The 18718-nt window shown below is 38.7% G+C and overlaps 1 protein-coding gene across 4 annotated transcripts in view; it reads right to left on the bottom strand.

Annotated features, from left to right (window-relative positions):
- Positions 1-18718, bottom strand: part of Dock9 (dedicator of cytokinesis 9) — a 265843-nt gene that overhangs the window by 198942 nt on the left and 48183 nt on the right. For 2 of the 4 annotated variants that reach the window (XM_090341934.1, XM_090341937.1), the window contains exon 1: positions 6591-6842. The exons of the other annotated variants lie outside the window; for them this stretch is intronic. In XM_090341934.1, coding sequence (XP_090198060.1) covers positions 6591-6752 — 162 coding nt within the window. In that variant the 5' untranslated portion in view covers positions 6753-6842. Of the gene's footprint in view, positions 1-6590; positions 6843-18718 lie in introns of those variants that run through there. 4 annotated transcript variants of the gene reach the window in all.

The following is an 18718-nucleotide window of genomic DNA, read 5'->3' as shown; positions in this document are numbered from 1 at the left end:
ATTGTTGTGATTGCAACAGACAACAAAGTCTCCTGGGTATCATTAAGGGCATTAAAAATAAAATGGAAAACATAACCTACCCAAAGCCATCATTCTATAGCCAGAGCTGAAACCAAGGAAATCTGCAGGCCCTAAGTGCTTGATGCAGAAAGCAGCCAAGCATGATCCTGCCTTCCTTATACCTCAAGACTGATGGAACAGGAGGGAAGAAGACATGAAAGAATACCTAAAATAATCAAAATCCCACCTTTACTATCCCTAGCTGCCTGAAGCTTACAGGTATAATGCTGTTTTTTTCATATATTTTATTGTAATTATTAGAAGGATTACATTATATTCACCAGATAGAAGGTGTATTACTTCACAAACATTGATACCCTTTCTCATGTCTTGGTCCCCATTTCCCTCCCCCCACCTCCACCCCCACCCCCACCCCTCATCTTGTTTTTCCTCCTTCCCTATCCAATTTCAAATAACCAAATATGCATATAGCCAATATATCAAATAACAAAGTAAAATACTGTAACAATATGAGATAACTAAGGGACAGCAAAAGAGATGAGAGATAACATAGTACATTAAGGACAACAATCACTCATTATATGGCTTTTGTTTCTATATCCTGGAGGTTTTTCACTTAACTGTCATTGATTATACCACATCTACTTGCCCCTATCCAACCACTCCCTCCCTCTTACATATGGGAACAGATGCAAGCAAGATTGGGGTTCTTGTTAACCAGAAAACAAATGGCCTTCAACTCTGCTCTCTTTTTTTCCCATATATTTTTACTGTAATTAATAGAAGGGTTACATTATATTCACCAGATAGAGGGTGCATTATTTCACATACATTGATACCCTTTCTTATGTCTTGGTCCCCATTTCCCTCCCCCCACTTCCACCCCTCATCTTGTTTTCCCCCCTACCTATCCAATTTCAAATAACCAAATATGCATATATCCAATATATCAGATAACAAGGTGAAAAACTGTAACAATATGAAATAACCAAGGGACAGCAAAAGAGATGAGAGATAACATAGTACATTAAGGACAACAATCATTCCTTATATGGCTTTTGTTTCTATATCCTGGAGGTCCTTTCATTTAGCATCATACTATATGGCCTTATGTATCTAGGTTTTGTTCTATTGTAAAACTCTACTCTCTTTTTTCACAGTGCATATATTCAATAAGAAGCTGTTAGGTGAGTGCATGATAAATCAAGATTTTCATAGCCAATAACTTTTCTTAAGTAGTAAAGAGCATCTAGCCTGTGGAGACTGAAGTAGGTAAAATGCTATTTTCTGAGGGCATAATGAAGATAGCGGGGTTTTTTGTTGTTGTTGTTTTGGGTTTTTTTCTTTTTTTGGTTGTCTGTGGGGCTTAAACTCTGGGCCCAGGTACTGTCTCTGAGCTCTTCAGCTCAAGGCTACTGCTCTATCACTTGAGCCAGAGCTCTACTTCTAGTTTCCTACTGGCTAACTGGAGATAAAAATCTCACAGACTTTGGTGCCTGGTCTAGCTTTGAACCACGATCCTCAGATCTCAGTCTCCTGAGTAGCTAAGATTACAGGCATGAGCCACCAGCACCCAGCAAGATAGCAAAATTTTAAACGTAAACCATGAAAGCCTTCTAAGTGTAAAGTAGTCTGACACCCCCAAAAACATTATGCAATATGTATTGCATGAGTTGTATTATCTAGGTCATAAAAGAAATTGAAGGCAAGTCAGTTTATCGCCATTGTAACTTCAAATAGTTTATTTTCAACATTATTCTTTAGAAAGCAGTTGATAGAGTCCTAGCTGTTATCAACGTGCAACTGAGTAACTTCCTCTTCAATTGTAATCAGTAAAATTAGAATATGCCATAGTTTAAACCAATAGGTATTCAATTTTACCATAGTCACATTAAGGAAACAGAATATGACATTTCCAGTTAGGTGAAAATAGGTCAAATTCTAGTTGATCAAGATAGGCCTATCACAAACTCTCCCTAAAAAGGAAAAAATGAAATTGATAATGTCTTATTTCATCTCAAGTTTGCCAACATCATGAAGTGTCCAGGAATAGGCTGTGCCCTCCTATACGAAAAACTTCTACACATCAGCTTCCTTGCAGCCTGGAATGTGAGCATCGCCACCATTTCTGTATGCCTCACACAAAGAAGCAATCAAGAATATTTCCTGAATGAGCTGAACGTCTAAATTAAAAAAAAAGAAAAAGTGCCTAAGGAAAAAAATCTCAGAAATACAGTCTATCCCAACTCAGTCTATCCTTCAATTGTGGTTAAATTTCTAGTCAAAATTTAAGTGTATATATTTGAGACTCAATCATTCTACAATTGCAGATAAATCCATTTCCCAGTATACACCCACCACAGAGCTGATTCATCTGTTTAAACATAAATGGCACCTTCCTTCCAGAAGGAGACTAAATAGCCTCTGGCTTACAAAGTAATCTGTACTCTAGACCCCCTCCACAGACTCCCCTCCCCAAAAGAAAAACATAACTTTTTCTGCATTAAATCTCTATTCACTTATCAGTATACCCTGTCTTATTATTAAAAGATTTAAAGTGATTTGCATGCATACATTATGGGATAAAAAATATTTTAATCAATGATGAGAAAAAAAGCAGCTTATGATAAAATGATAGTACAGGAACAAGAAAAGCAAAGCGTAAAGTCAATAAAATAAGACCAGTAATTACTTGCAAGGCTGAGGTATGGAGATCATTTGTGCATAGGAGTTTAAGTCCTAAGTAACATAGCTAGACCCTGTCTCAAAAAAAAAATGAAAATTATTTTGAAAAACCTTATGTGTCAGTTAGAATTTAGAAGTAAGTCTGTCTGGAGTTAAGATTTCTAACAGTTAACTGTAGATTTGGTAGGTTCAATTAGAAGAGCTATTTTATATATATATATATATATATATATATATGAACATGTATACATGCATACAAATACACAAACGTTTATGAACTAGAACATGCAATTACATATATAATATATGCAATTATAAATAAATTCCTAAGGAATATATAACCATTCAAGATATGAAGAGAAGTAGTTTCTTCCAGGGCTCTTCAAAGACCGGGGAGAGGGAGCAGGGTTAATGGTACATTTAGCAGATAAGGACACTGAGGAATGGAGTGGTTAACCAAATTGTCCAAAGTGGCACAGCTAGCAAATGGTGGATTTTGGGCTTCAAGCACCAAAGGCTGGCACCTTAGTTCACAATCTTAACCACTGTACTACACAGCCTCATGCTGATCTTACAATGACCCTTACAATGACAATCATTTTCATAAGATGTGTCTTAAGATGTACCTTCAACACAGGTCAAGAGAAAATGCTTGGTTCCAAGAAATAAATCCCACAGAAACAAAAATGAAACAGTCCAAGCATGCAGATGTGCAGTTTCCAAAGACTCAAAGCTACATCCTTCAGGCTATAACCTTCAGAAACAGCATTTTCTTCTACCAAGATTTGGGACACACTGAGTGGCTAAGATGAAGTTATGTCCTCTGAGAACAGATGAAGTGAAGGACTTAGCTACAACCTAGAGTGTCCTTCTGGACTGCAGAGGAGAGATACTCTTCAACGTCCTGATAAGGATGTACATCTTTCTGAAGATTAGATCAGACTATCTTTGCACAAAGGTGAGCCAAGAAAGTGACAATGAGGTTAGGTGGCACCTAACAATTTGGAAACAATAGGTCCCCATGGAATAGACCTAAAAAGCACTAATCTGAATAATAACCAAAAAGTAATATAATCAAATGCCAATCCCTACTATAACAGCCATGAAACATTCAGCCTTGAACCACTTAACCACTTATCTTGGTAAAGCTCCAAAATAAAAGGGTTAGAAATTATAACCCTAAAAGCTGAACAGGCAAGACTAGGAGAGCGTCTGGCGTGGTAGCTCACGCCTGTAATCCTAGCTACTCAGGAGGCTGAAGATCTGAGGATCAAGGTTCAAAGCCACTAAAGACTATGAGACTCTTATCACCAATAAACTACTAGAAAACCGGAAGTGGAGCTGTGGCTCAAGGAGTAGGACGGTACCTTTGAGTTGAAAAGCTTAGGGTGAGCACCCAGATCCAGAGTTCAAGCCCCACAACTGACCAAAAAAAAAAAAAAAAAAAAAAAAAAGACTAGGAGAGTTTGGTGTTAGCACAAAGTTTTGAACTTAGTTCCTCAGCTTGCTTGTTCACAGCTGGTACTATACTATTTAAATTATGCCTCCAGTATGACATTTAGCTGGTTAACTGGAGATGGAAGCTTGAAGACTTTTCTGCGTAGGCTGGCTTCAAACTGTGATCCTCCAGGTCTCAGCCTTCTGAGTTAGCTAATATTACAAGCATGAGCTACCAGGGCTCAGCTTAGGAAAGACTTACCCCAATTATGGTTTGGGAGAAGCTTCCAGGAAAAAAAAAAAAAACCCACTTCAGCTTTATAGTGATTATAGCCTATCTTCTTAGCAGCATATCCCAGTTCAGGGTGATATAAGCACTTTATCAGAACTCATTAGTTAAGAACTCATTAGTTGAGAATAGACAAGTACTATTTTACCTATTAGAGACAGCTGAGAACAGTCATGAATCTTCCCCTTGTACTCTACATGTATGGTAAATAACACTAATTACTATTACTGCATGTATTTTATTACTCTAAGCTAGGAATATGTCAGGCTAAGTCCAGAGAATGGAGAAAGGGCTTGCTGGACATACTGCGGGGTTACATGGGGCATCTGAGGGAACCTCATTTTGAGGAAGGAGAGTGGAGCAAAGACTTAGGAGGAGCCCAGGCAAGATCCCTCAGTTGGCTGAATGGTGATGTTTGAAGAAAGAGGGAGTAGTAGTACCAACATAAGGCTGATAGTGAGTATGAAGCCAGCCTTGGCTTCATAGCAAGTTCAAGGGCAGTCTGGGCTATATAGCAAAACCCTGTCTCAAATCCCACCACCACAACATCTGTGGTAAATAAAGATGGTTGGGGGGGTGGAGGATAAACAGGTGAAGAGGAAGAACCTTGGATTCCAGACAATTCCAGATAATATGAAGGCATTTGACTATGAGCTACCAAGTGGTCCTAAACTGTGAGTGACATGACCTGACCTTTCTTTCCAGAGGCTGCCTTTGCTGCTCCAAGGAGATGAGGCTATAGGGGCAAAGACAGCAGCAGGAAGAGTGGCTGAAAACTTTCCTTCCAGCAGCATCTTAACATATGTACAGAGTCTGTTGGTGAGGGTAAGTGAGGGTGAGGAGCATCTGAAGCCATAGTGGTACACAGGAGGGGGCCCAAAGCTCTGACAATGTCCCTGTGGCAGGTTACTATTCTTATGTGTGGTAAGAGGAAAAGAAAAGCAAGTGGAGTCCCTTATAGTCAACTTAACCAAAGAAGTCAGTCTGGTCCACAGGAGCACAGGCCAAAAGCATAGAAAAAGTATTGCTGGCCACTATGGTTACACTAATGGGACAGCCATCATGAGCTAGCTCTGAATTCTGCTATCCATTACTCTTCAGAGCATAATGCAAAATACATCAGAGCTTAAAATATTTAACAGTTAATATAGCACCACTTAAATTCCAAACCAAATATAACACTGACTTCCAAAATGTACCCATCTTCCCAAGTATTCTTAGTGCCAATATCACACAGGCCTCTCCACACAATGCCGCCACTTTCTAGCTCCTGCAGTCTGCAACAACCAGCTCTGATCCCAAAGTGCACACCGGCATGCTAACATCCCCTCGTCAGACTCAGATGGTAGCTTCGCAATCAGGAGAGGCTTCTGCCTTTCTGCACACCTCGCCCTACCAAGTAGCTGCCAGGAAGACTCATACTCAGAAACTCCCACATGGATTTATCCCCACTCATCTGGACAAAAACTATATAAGAACATAAGGAAAAATGACAAAGCATCTTGACAGGAAGGAATCAATATGTGCCATTGGTCCTCACAGGCTGATTTGGATGAGCCGGTCAAGAGGCAGGCACACCCATCTGTGAGTGACTTGGCTCGTCTTCAGCACACAGAAGTGTCACATCAGATTCAGCTTCCTTTCACTCCCATGACCCTTCACCCAAAAATAATATAGCTGCTTTAAAAAACCTTGCAATTTTCTTTCAAGTTCTCTTTAAATTTCTCCCCCTGAATCAAAGGACTGTCCATAAACCATTAGTAAGAAAAAACCCAGCCAAGTTAAGAGCTAAAATATAGAGGGCCTGAATAATTCACTATCATGGGAAGAAGGTTCAAATATATGATAACATGAAACCACACTTTGCCAAGTGTTATTTCTGGGACTGTTATGAGCATGTAAGCTTATATAGCTACCTTAGAAAACTAGTCTGTCATAAAATGTATAACTCTAGTTCCTCTCCATTTAGCTTTGGTTGATACATAGCATTCTCACACATGCAATGAAGCACCTCAAATTTTAAATATAAGGCCATTATTTACTCACATATACACAGACTGCACATATATAAGCATAAATAAATATATTTGCTTTACAAATAAAAAATAATTTATTCTACACCATTAAACTACTTGTTAATAAGCAAGACAGCATTTACCAGACAGGAGGAGATCAATAGTTCTGAATCTTCTTTTGTCCAACTGTATGCTGTATATTCAAGGGCATTATTCTCTCCTTGCTGTTTGCACATATAAGCACAGTTTCTCTCAAAAACGGTGCGGATGCCTTTGAACAGAATCACACTAGTAGTGCAACCCATCCCCAAGGTGTGGATATTCAGATTTCTAACAATCACTACTCCATTTCCACATGATCTTCCTTGGCTTTTCGGTCACAGGCTCCCAGTGTACCATCCTCATGATGAGCAGTTACCGGCACTGAGCAGAAGAGAAGCTCCAAGCTGTAACACTAGGATCCGCTCTTGCCCAATCGCCTGACCAAAAAAAAAAAAAAAAAAAAAAAAATATCCAGGCTCCCAGTGTAAAGCAGGAGGGGTGGGTGGTGCAAAAACAAGATGACACACCTCAGAAGCACCAAGACCTTGAAAGTATCATTTTTTCCAAGCAGATTGCTTCACTGCTAATACAAAGAACAAATATGTAGATTTACATGGAGTTATCAGGAAACTGCCGGCTTCTGTGATTTGCTTGGGATTGTTCTGAATCACAGAACCTGCCCAAAATGAAAAAGACAGTGCCAGACAGCCACACTGCTGCAGATGCTGCTGGAAGGCACAAAGAATGTTCGTCTGCTGCAAGAAATCACTCTCCCAGAATGCTTAGCCTAGCATCTACATTAGCAAACATCTCTTTCCTTGACCTAAATCTGCTGTTTGTTTAATCCTGTATCAACCTGAAACAGAGACACAAAAGGGGGAAAAAAGCCCCAAAATGAGTAAAAATGCTAAGATGACTGCTGCTATGGAAACACATGTAAGCGCACTTCAAACAACCTTTTATATGTATGGATAACACCCTGCTGACAGCCAACTACAAGGGAAGAGACTATTGCTGTGTGGGTCCTCATTTCTAAACACCTCCACTCTTTGCTGTAGATGCTTTCCCCATCTCTGGTACTCAAAGATGCAAATGAGAATATGGATAGAGGGTTATCCCATCTGGTTGGACATGTGTCTCTGAAGCAGTACTCCAGTATGCAAAGTCAAATACATGCTGAAGCCTCATAATTACCATGTTATTATTTTTGGTACATAACTAGTTCAGGTACCCCCAACTGCAGACGAGAGTAAGTGACACTGTCATGCAAATCTTTCAGAATTGTTAAAAGGGCAATTTGTTACTGATATAATACTGTTAGCTTGTGTTATAATTTTCTTTTCTAAAAACTGAAAGACAATTGTGAGCACACATGCCTGGAATCCTTCTCAGTAGGCTGAGCTCCAAAGGAGCATGGTTCTTTAGTCAACCTGGGCAGTAAAGTCTATAAAATGCCATCTCCCAAAAATAACCAGCAAAAAGATGAGCTGGAGGTGAGTCTCACATGATAAAATATCAGCCAAATAAGCAAGCTAAGCCCTAAGGTCAAGCCTTTTTTTTTAGGGGGGGGGGGAAGCTAACCCACAGACAACGTAGGTACACACAGAAGATGCTTTCTTGCCTCTAGAAAAAGTTTGAACAGCTATTCTGACATTATTCCAATTTGTTAATTCATAAGGCAACAGCATATTTTGTTCCTCCTATCCATAGATTTCCAGTTAGAGTAAATTAGAATGATTGAGCACCTGGAGGCAGTAACAGAATCACATTCAAATATAGTAAAAACAGAGTTATGGAAAACCATCCAATCATATAATCCAAAAAATGCATTTCCAGTGGCTAATTTAGCTACTTGGACCCACCTAAAAGTAAAAAATCTAGGCTATTCTCTGTTGATAAAATCATTACATTATATACCTCAAATTGGTCAAGCACATTATATTTAGCCAGGCGCCAGTGGCTCATGCCTGCAATCCTAGCTACTCAGAAGGCTGAGATCTGAAGATCACAGTTCAAAGCCAGTCCAGGCATGACAGTCTGCAAGACTCTTATTTCCTATTAAACACCAGAAAACCGGAAGTGGCACTGTGGCTCAACTGGTAGAGCACTAACATTGAGCTGAAGAGTTCAGGGGCAGTACCCAGACCCAGAGTTCAAGCCCCATGAACGACAAAAAAAAAAAAATGTATTTTATTTTTCAAATATGTATCAACAAAAGCTAAATAGAAATAAATAGAACAATTTTACATAATTTAGAGCAAAAATAAATACTTATTCAAGGTATATTAATAAAGGTTAGCCATTTATATTTATTTTAATTATTTTCCATGCAACAAATTTAGTAAACAAGAAAAACACCACAAAATATTTAGAGCAAAGGATTCAACAAGGCCAAAAATGAGTTTCATGTATATGGGAGAAAGACATAGTAAACAATCCAAGATGTATAACGAATTGATTTGGTTTCACTAATTTTTCTTCATCACAATGATCCTGGACTGATGTTACCAAAGATTTCATCAAAGCATAACAAGATGGGAGATTATCTATTGACAACTAGTACAGTCATCTAAATAGATCATTTCAATTTGGAGATCATATTAGTGCAATATTTTTAAATGTTTTCTAATCCGCATAGCTCCCAAGATTAGATATCTGCCTTTAATTCCCTTTTGAAATCCCGGCCATGTCTTCCTCTCCTGCTAATATTACAACCTGGCTCTCCCATCATTGCTCCATCCTCAAATGCTCTAAATCTATTGCTGTTTAGTATGACAAACTCTCATGGCATATCCACAATATGGACTACAGGCCTTAAAAAGGAACACAATACAAATCCATGGTTCAACATGAAAAACATTTTCTAAGTGAAAAAGTCCATCATAAAAGAACTCAAATAGTATGATTCCACATTTGGGCAAGATGACAACAAAATCTGGGTGGCTCCTTTCTTTGGTACCTGCTGGAAATTCTAACCATTCATTGGAACATTAACCATTAATCCCAAGCCTGACTATTTTTCTTGTCCTCCTCAAGCCATTCTTAAACTGGCTTAGAACTACCTAGCTCTTAATTACACATTACTGATCAAACCTTTTGATATTTAAGCTGCAGTGGGGGGAAAATCTGGCCACTGTTGTGTTTTTATGAAGGCCATGGAATAAGGGATGCAAAGATTTAAATATTTTATCTTTTTGTTGTTTCCAGATCTTTGTCCTTACAGCATTCAGGAGTGACAAAGATGTGAGAAAACTGCACTGTAGGAGAATGGGAGGATTGAAACATGGTTAATTGTTTTTATTTTCTATTTTTTGTATAGATCTACAAGGAAATGTTTTGTAATTTGGTTTCACTATTAAGATCCAATACTCGGCAGCTGTAGTTTAATTCTGTTCAGTACCACTTGCTTGCATGTTACCAACAAAACCTTTTGAAGGACCCCTAAACACATTACAGAGGTGTTTTGAGCATCTAAGCAAAAGCTATGACATCTGTGTAGACTGAGGTAATATGTCCAGGCTAATTTCCAGGAGAAAAATTGTAAGGAGTGATTTTATGTGCTCTGGAAGTCTGAGCTCCCAGCTTCCCCTGGCCCTGGTCACTGGCTGGCGCATTTGCTGTCTGGTAACAACTGGCCGCATGGCATACCTACAGTGCACCTGACAATATTAAAGCAAGGTTTTTATTCTACAGCAGAATAAAACTATTGAAAAAAAAAAAGAAAGAACTACCTAGCTCTCCCCAAAAGCCTATTTTGTGACTAAAACAAAAATTCCTCATGGTCTCTTGAGGTATGTGGTGTTAACATTAAAGAATTTTTCAATGGGTAGAGTTTAGGGTACCCATCCTCTTTCTGCAGTCACTTGACAAGTGTATTATATCTTAATAAATTTGTTATTAAAATCAGGGTAAAGAATGACGCCTATTCACTTCATAAACTGTTTGGTTCAAATCAGATAATAGAAGAGACTACAAAACAGAAATTGCTATAAATACAGCAAGCATCTATTGTTTTATACTACACAAGGCATTTTTTGCATAACTTTAAACAATCACCTTGCTGGATGTATTTAACAATTCCTGGATGTTGCTTTGGCCTCACTACTCCATAATTCACTAACCATGTGACACGGGAGGTGTCTGGAGCTGCCTTCAGAGTGTACATTTATGATCCGGATAAATCACCAGAAAGGCTAGATAAACAGTAAGTTTGGATTAAGCGCTCCAAAAGGAAGGAAAGTATGGGTTAAGAAACCCATCTTATTTGTTAGTAGGAATATTAAATGCTGCAGCCCCCTCTTCAAAAAAATTAAAGAATTACCATGTGATATAGCAATTCATTTTTTCAGGGATATTTACAAAATTAAAGCAAGCAAGGACTTGAGATAGGGGTGTACATGTGTACATCCTGCAGCACTACTCCCAACGAAGATGGAGACAGCCTGTGTTCTCCAAGAGATATATGTATACGCAAAATGAAGTATACATATAAAATGATACATTACTCTACCTTAATACTAAATTTCATCCATGCTGTGCCATGGGTGAAATTTGAAGGCTTTGTGTAAAAACAAATAAATAAATAAATAAATAAGCCAAACACAAGAAGAAAAATATTGCATGAGTCTGCTTATATGAAATACCTAGATAGTTAAATTTGTAGAGACAGAAAATAGAAAGGTAAGTGCCAGGGGCCTGGGTGAGAAAATGGAGTTATATTTAATAGAGGTTCAGTTTGGGAAGGTAAAAGAGCTCTAAGGATGGATGGTGGTGATGATTATGTAACAATAAGATGAATTTAATGTCACTGAACTGTACAGCTAAAAGTGTTGACAGTGGTAACTTTTTTATGTACTTTCACCAATAGAAAGGAAAGGGGGAAGAAAAAGGAAGGAGTAGAAAGTAAGGAAAACAATTTGCTGGGTACTGCTTCCTCAGAATTCTGGAAAAAAAGGAAAATGAAAGATGGAAGAACAGAAAACTTGGAAGAGTAGTCTTTTCACCCCTCCTTAAGCTTCCCAGGACGAATAAGCTAGTGTGACACACTCCATAATGTTTATTTTCTATTTCTTCATTCCAATTGATATTGAGTTCTTAGAAAAAGCCTTTTGAACTATGTTTCGTGGTAGAAAGAACATAGCTGGATTTAAATTTCAGATTCACAGACAACTTCCTGCCTCCCTGAACACATGTGGAGTGGAGCTTCTAGGAGAGAAACTGAAACCAAGGATGGGATGAGTGCAGAAAGTACCATGGTATGAAGGGCCAGTTAAGGCTACTATGCTTAAAATTTATAGAACAGTTAACAGAATGATTTTGATTTATTCATTCTGTAAGGCAAGGTCTGAGACTGAAGGCTAAACCATCTAATCTAGTCAATGAAATTTATTTTACAGATCTTTTCCAAAAAAAATTCAACTCTGCTTTAACCATAAAGCTATAAAGCTCTTAAGATACAAGAAAAAAAAAAGAAGGCGGGGGGAGGAAGAAAGGAGGAGAGAGAGAGAGAGAGACAGAGAGAGACAGAGAGAGACAGAGAGAGAGAGGAGACACAGAAGAGATGGAAACAGACTAATAGGGTATTAAATTGTATTCAAGTCAGAAAATTGGTTTTATATAGACCAGTCTAGTCATATGATTAATTCATGAGATTTGAATTCTACATGAAAATTTCAATGGGAAATTTAAAGATAAACATACAGATGATGGGTGTATCTTTCGTTATCTACTACTACATAGAAACTTCCACTACATGTCCTATACTGAGCAGAGTTTAGACACTTGGTCTCACTCTAGTTTAGTTTTCTAAACTAGAAAGGCAAAGTTTTAAAGGTGATTCCCTTCTTGGTAGCCATCCTTTACCTTGTTCCAAAGACATAGATTTCTATAGAAACAATGTGCTCATGTTCAGCCCATTGAAGGATTATAGCCAACACTGACACCATGTGGAATAGGACCAAGAGCTCAGCCTTAATTAAACCACAGGAGTCAGGAATAAGGAAACCACAAGTTCAAATGGCTTTTTAGGCCAGTAGCTTTTAAAGTACTTTTAGCACAGTAAGGGTTAAAGTTATGATAAAATTAAAGTTAGGATACCCATTTAAAAAATATCTACAATAGCCGAGAGTTTGGCCTAGTGGTAGAGGGCTTGTCTAGCATGCACAAAGACCTGGGTTCGATTCCTCAGCACCACATACATGGAAAAAAGCCAGAAGTGGTGCAGAGGCTCAAGTGTTAGAGCTCTAGTCTTGATAAAGCCCAAGGACAGTGCTCAGGCCCTGAGTTCAAGCCCAGTACTGGCCAAAAAAAGAAAACCAAAAAACCTACAACATGTATTACACAGTTACTTGCTAATCCAGTCTCTCTTCCAGTTTACTGGAAGGAAAAGAAGATACATGGAAGGAAACTGGTCAGAGCCTGCTAAAAAAAAACTATTTTGAGGGCCACTAATGGATCATAACTACAAAACAAAACTGCATGTACCAATTAAAGAAATCTCTCAGTACTTGGATAAATCACTATCATCACGGATCCAATAGAAGTCAAGATAACAGTTGTAAGAAACATTCTGAAAGACAAAACTGTTATGTAGGATAGAAGATGGCTCTGGATTATCTTCTCAAAATCTTAGGAAAAATGTAGTGAGAATGGCCCTTCTCACTGTAACACTAACAACCTACTCAAAGAAGGTGGCTTACCACTCCAGTTGATATAGAGATCTTGACTTTAAAAGGAGGAATGTAGCCACACAGTAGCTCACACCTATCATCCTAGCTACTCTGGAGGCTAAGATCTGAGGACGGAGGTTCAAAGCCAGTGCAGGCACAAAAGGACCTGAGACTTATCTCCAACTAATTTCTAGAAAATGCAAAGTGGGGCCTGGCTCAAGGGTAGAGTGGTAGCCTAGAGCTGAAGAGCTCAGGGACAGCACACAGGCCATGTTCAAGCCCCACAAACCCCTAAAACGCCCCCCCCAAAAGGAAGAATGTTTCCATTAAAAGGAGATAACAAGGTTTTTTAGTCAACTAAAAGTTAAGATAAAGCCTGGTGCTGGTAGTTCCTGCCTGCAATCCTTGCTACGTAGGAGGCTGATCTGCAGATTATGATTTGAAGCCATCTAGGACACAAAAGTCAAAAGTCCCCGAAACTCTAAGCTCTAATTAATCACAGAAAAAGCCAGAAGTGGTCATAAATGCTAGCCTTGAGTAAAAGGAGCCCAGGGATGGCACCCAGGCCCAGAGCTCAAGCCCCAGGACTAGGAGAAGAAAAATAGTTAAAGTAGTCATCTAGGGCTCCTTAAGTCACTAAACCAAGAGGTAAGCTTTACCACTTGATTCACAGCTCCACTTGCAGCTTTTTAGTGGTTAACTGAAGGGAAGGGCTCATAGACTTTCCTGCCTGGGCTTTAACTGTGATCCTCTGATCTGAGCCTCCTAACTGGCTAGTATTATAGGTGTGAGCCACTGAAGCCCTGTTGATTTAGATTTTTTTTTAACATGCATAATATTGAAGCAGAACTGAAGAAAATTTAAAGACTAACAAAGCCAAGGCAGAAACAGAGAGGCAGAAACAGATACAATGACTAATGAGACTTTGTGAAACCACATTTTTGGAATTTGGTGAGAACATCTTTATTCCATGTGAGGGAAAAGATATTTACATTTTGTTGGGATGAAGCAAACCAATTTTTGCTTTGTGGAAAATTAAATGTATTTAGAAGGGTGGTTCTGGATGCTGAGAATTCAAAAGTGGAGCTGTGCCAGTTATGACCTGTCTCTCTGTGCCAACCCCATCCATCTAAATTCAACTTTGTGATGCTTGACCAGCTGGCCCCTATTAAGCTCTGGCATCAGGAGATCCAAAAAGACTTCAAGCCTTGCTACTTCCTGCTAGCTTTCAGTACCCAGGGCCATCCCTGGAACAAATTCCTCACCCTGGTGACTGTAGTTTCTTCCTGCATACAAACCTGCTCAATCAGGTTTGTATGTTTTAAGCACTCACAAAACCAGCCTCATTACACTTCCTTACAAACACCACCAGCAGCTGCACATTACCTTTCCTGCAAGCTTTGACGATTTAATAATATAGTCTTAATCCTATGTACTCTCAGACCTCTATTCACAGCTGAACCCAGATATTCATGCATGCTAGGCAAGCACTTTACCATTAGGCCAAATTCCCAGAACTTTTATGATATAAAATTATTTTCCAGGGGGTAGGGCAGTAGCCTTGAGCTGAAGAGCTCAGAGACAACACTCAGGCCCACAGGTAGGGCAAGCCCCATGACCCACAAAAAATAGCACAATGAAACACTTCATATGATTATATTAATAAAGATAAAAATAAAATCTACTGAAATACATAAACACTTGAAGTCCCTCTATTTGGGAAAGAACTGAAAAAGTAAGCACTATAAATGTGTCACTTTATATGCTTTAAATTAAATGAGGTTGGTATTTAGTTATTGTTATATTCTCTGAAAATACCAAATCAGTATAGTTTAAAAGGAATTCTGAAAAATGTTTTAAAATATCACAAGTTTTTTGTACTTGGCAAATAGGAAGAACGTCAACTTATATAAAATTCTTTAATTCAACAAATGTCTATTTAGTGAAAAATTAATAGAAATTAGGAGTAGTAAAATTATATATCCCACAGAAAGTTCAAAGCAACATAAAAATGAAAGTCATAATTTAATTTCATTAAACTTTTTTTTTCTTTTGTCATCGATCATGGGGCTTGAACTCTGTGCTTGGGCGCTGTCCCTGAGCTCCTCAGCTCAAGGCTAGAGCTCTACCACTTCAGCCACAAAGCCACTTCTTCATTAAACATTTAACAGCAGATTCTAACAGTCTAGTCTAAGCTCTCACTAGTTTTTAGGAACAGAATATGTCAACTGTTAAAGAAGAGTTTCTTGCTAGGAAAGGTACACCTTTGAAGAAGTAGGATGGTTTAATGTGTCTGAGTATAAGTAACAGATTTAAGTATATACAGCCACCTTCCTATTACTGAATGAGAACTGAAAGCTGAAAAATCACTTCAGGATTTCCTATTCCTTAGAGATCATTTCACTCAGGCACAGAACTAGAAAAGATAAAAAAACAAACGTATCCTAGCTTTAAAGTAGAAAATCTGAGCCAGGTGCCGGTGGCTCACACCTGTAATCCTAGCTACTCAGGAGGCTGAGATCTGAAGATCATGGTTCAAAGCCAGCCAAGGCACTAAAGTCTATGAGACTTGTATCTTCAATTAACCTCCAAAAACCCAATGGCTCTGTAGCTCAAATGGTAGAGTACTAGACTTGAGAAGAGCTTAGGGACAGCACCCAGGCCAAGTCCCATGACTGACAAAAAAAGTAGAAAATATGCATGTGGCGTACTCCCAGATAGGAAAGCCAGAACCAATATGCAAATATTCTCTAATAGTCAATGCTGTCCTAAATTAGGATAGGCAATCGGGTAGTTATCTATGTGCCTGTGAACCAGTGGGTGACACAAGAATTGTAATAGCAACTGAACTAATGCCACCAAGGTCTCTCTGGTCCTACAATATAGTGATTACTGGCTATGACCCAAGTTTTCATCAGATAAAATAAGAGGTAAGGAATCCTTAGTAACCCATATGATTGAAGGGATGGTATAAAAGATCCCTATACCTAACGTATATACAGAAAACATCTTATGCATTGCTGCATGCAATATTACAAGTAATCCAGGGGCCACTGGTTCACACCTACAATCCTAGGTAATCAGGAGGCTGAGATCTGAGTAAAATGGTTCAAACAGAGGCAGACAGGAAAGTCGGTAAGACTCTTATCTCCAACTAACCACCAGAAAACCAGAAATGGTGTTGTGGCTCAAAGTGCTAGAGTGTTAGCACTAAGCAAAAAGAGCTTAGGGATGGCACCTAGACATTGCATTCAAGCCTCATGACTGTAAAATCATAGATAGATAGATAGATAGATAGATAGATAGATAGATAGATAGATAGATAGATATGAAGACAGTGAGGCACAAAGATTGTTAATATGACATGACCAAAGTCAGAGTACTACCCTATATATCTAGTCTCATTTGCACAGACTTCCAGATTACAATTTTTTCTACTCTACCAACAAGCCTCAAGAACCTCCTACATTCCTTGCACATTGGTGTGCTAAGTTAAAGTTTTATATTCGTAAAGGGGAAGAAAACAGATCAAAATGTCTAGCTAACTTCAAGGGTCTACAATATAACTTTATGCAAAGACTCAAGTTTTTACTTCCAATCTCTATGAGATATACACAAACCAGGTGCTCCATCTAGTGGATTAACAGAAGATTCTTAGGATGAGGAAAATGTATATATGTCTTCAACACCAGTCAGTTCACATACTCTGAAGCATTCATTTTGCATCCCATACCTCATAACTAAATTAGCAGCACTAAAGAGAAAGGATTACAGCTCTGAATCACATACCTCAATCTTATGGCCCAAATAATGACAGTTTGACAAATACACACACACATACACACACAGAATAAAGAATGCAGTCAGGCACAGTGGCTCATGCCTGTAATCCTAGCTACTAAGGAGACTGAGATCTGAGGATCTCGGTTCAAAGGCAGCTCAGGCACTAAAATCTGTGAGACACATCTCCAATTAACCACTAGAAAATGGGAAGTGGGGCTGTGGCTCAGAGGTAGGGTGGTGAAGAGCTCAAGGACAGTGCCCAGGCCCAGAGTTCAAGTTCCATGACAGACCAAAAAAAAAAAAAAAAAAAAGGAATGCAAGCTTCCAGAAGTTAAGAATAAATTTACTTCAACTTGTGAAACGAAACAATATTCCAGGTTTGCTTCTATTCTCATTTTCTCAGTTTCTTCTATAGCAAAGCAGCCATTTCATGGTAATGAAGTTAAGGCTCTCCAGTGCCACACCTCTAGCAAGTATAACAGCTGACTATGAAGGGATATGAAAATCCCATACCTCCTATACATGACATCATTCCAATGTTTATCTTCAACCCAGGAGTGGGTCTTCCTCTCAAAGAGAAAAGCACATGGTAGGAAACACTGAGGCTAAGAGGCAAATATTCCTGGTTCTGCTGGTTTCTGAGTGTTGTAATCTTGAGTAGGTCCTCAAACATCTTCGCCCCTCATTTAGAGAACCTAGATGGTGTGAGACGGAAGAAGGGTAGCAGGCGCAATACACTTAGTAGACCTTCTGGACATGTGGATGGCTGAAGACAGATAGATGGATCTAATTTGGCTGTCTTTACTTCCATATTCCATTTTTAAAGGGGGATAAAGATTGGTGGGTGCCAGTGGTGCACATGTGTAATCCTAGCTACTCAGGTAACTCAGATCTGAGACTGCAGTTTGAAGCCAGCTGTGAGCAGGAACATTCAAAAAAAAAATCTTATCTCCAATAGATAAGACTAGTGGTAGGGCACTAGTCTTGAGAAAAAAAAAAAGTCTGGGCGTAGCACCCAGGCACTGACTTCAAGCTCCAGTACCAATACATAAATAAAAGTTATAAAAATGGCAAGTAAAGTTATTAGACATGGAAGTGCATAATCAGGATTCATGCAGTTTGACCAGAGCACAAGCAATAAAGGTAAATGTCAAGAGTTACAGTAAAAACACAGGTGGATTTTTCAAAGCCCTGTCAATGTAGGTTTCACCAGCAATCAATGTAGAGTCTACCCATTTACCAATCTTTCATATTCCCACACTGCTCTAAAACTTTTATTCAGCCCATTTCCTAAAGCATGAAGTGCAATATTCTTAACAAGATTTGTGGTCTTATCTTCTGCCTGAGCTTCCAATTTGTTCTGTCAGCTTTCACATACTAATCATCCAAGACCTAAGTTGTAACTTCAGAAGAAGACCAAATTCAGACTCAAAGTTGAGTGAGCAGATTTAATATAAGTAGTAGATGTCCTTAACACCAATGAAACTATAATACAATAGCACAGAATGTAAAAAGCAAATGCTAAATGTATCCCTTATTCAACACCTCTCCTCCCCTTTCAATACAGTGGTAGAAGGTTAGAAGGCCGATGTCTACTCACCCAGATTATATTCTTAGCCTCACCTGCACAAAGGTATGAACCTACCACAAAGGTTCTGGCTAATGGGATCTGGGCAGAAGTAGTGTGTGATGACTCATACGTTCTACTACTGGATTTTACCAAGACAACTTTAAACAGACATCCATACAAAAATTTTTCCACAAATATTCATGGCAGC

This window comes from Megascapheus bottae, chromosome 11 (genome assembly GCF_031878675.1).
Source record: "Megascapheus bottae isolate mThoBot1 chromosome 11, mThoBot2.hap1, whole genome shotgun sequence".
NCBI lineage: Eukaryota > Metazoa > Chordata > Mammalia > Rodentia > Geomyidae > Megascapheus > Megascapheus bottae.
Note: the sequence above shows the minus strand (reverse complement) of the source record. Positions and strands in the feature narration are given on the sequence as shown.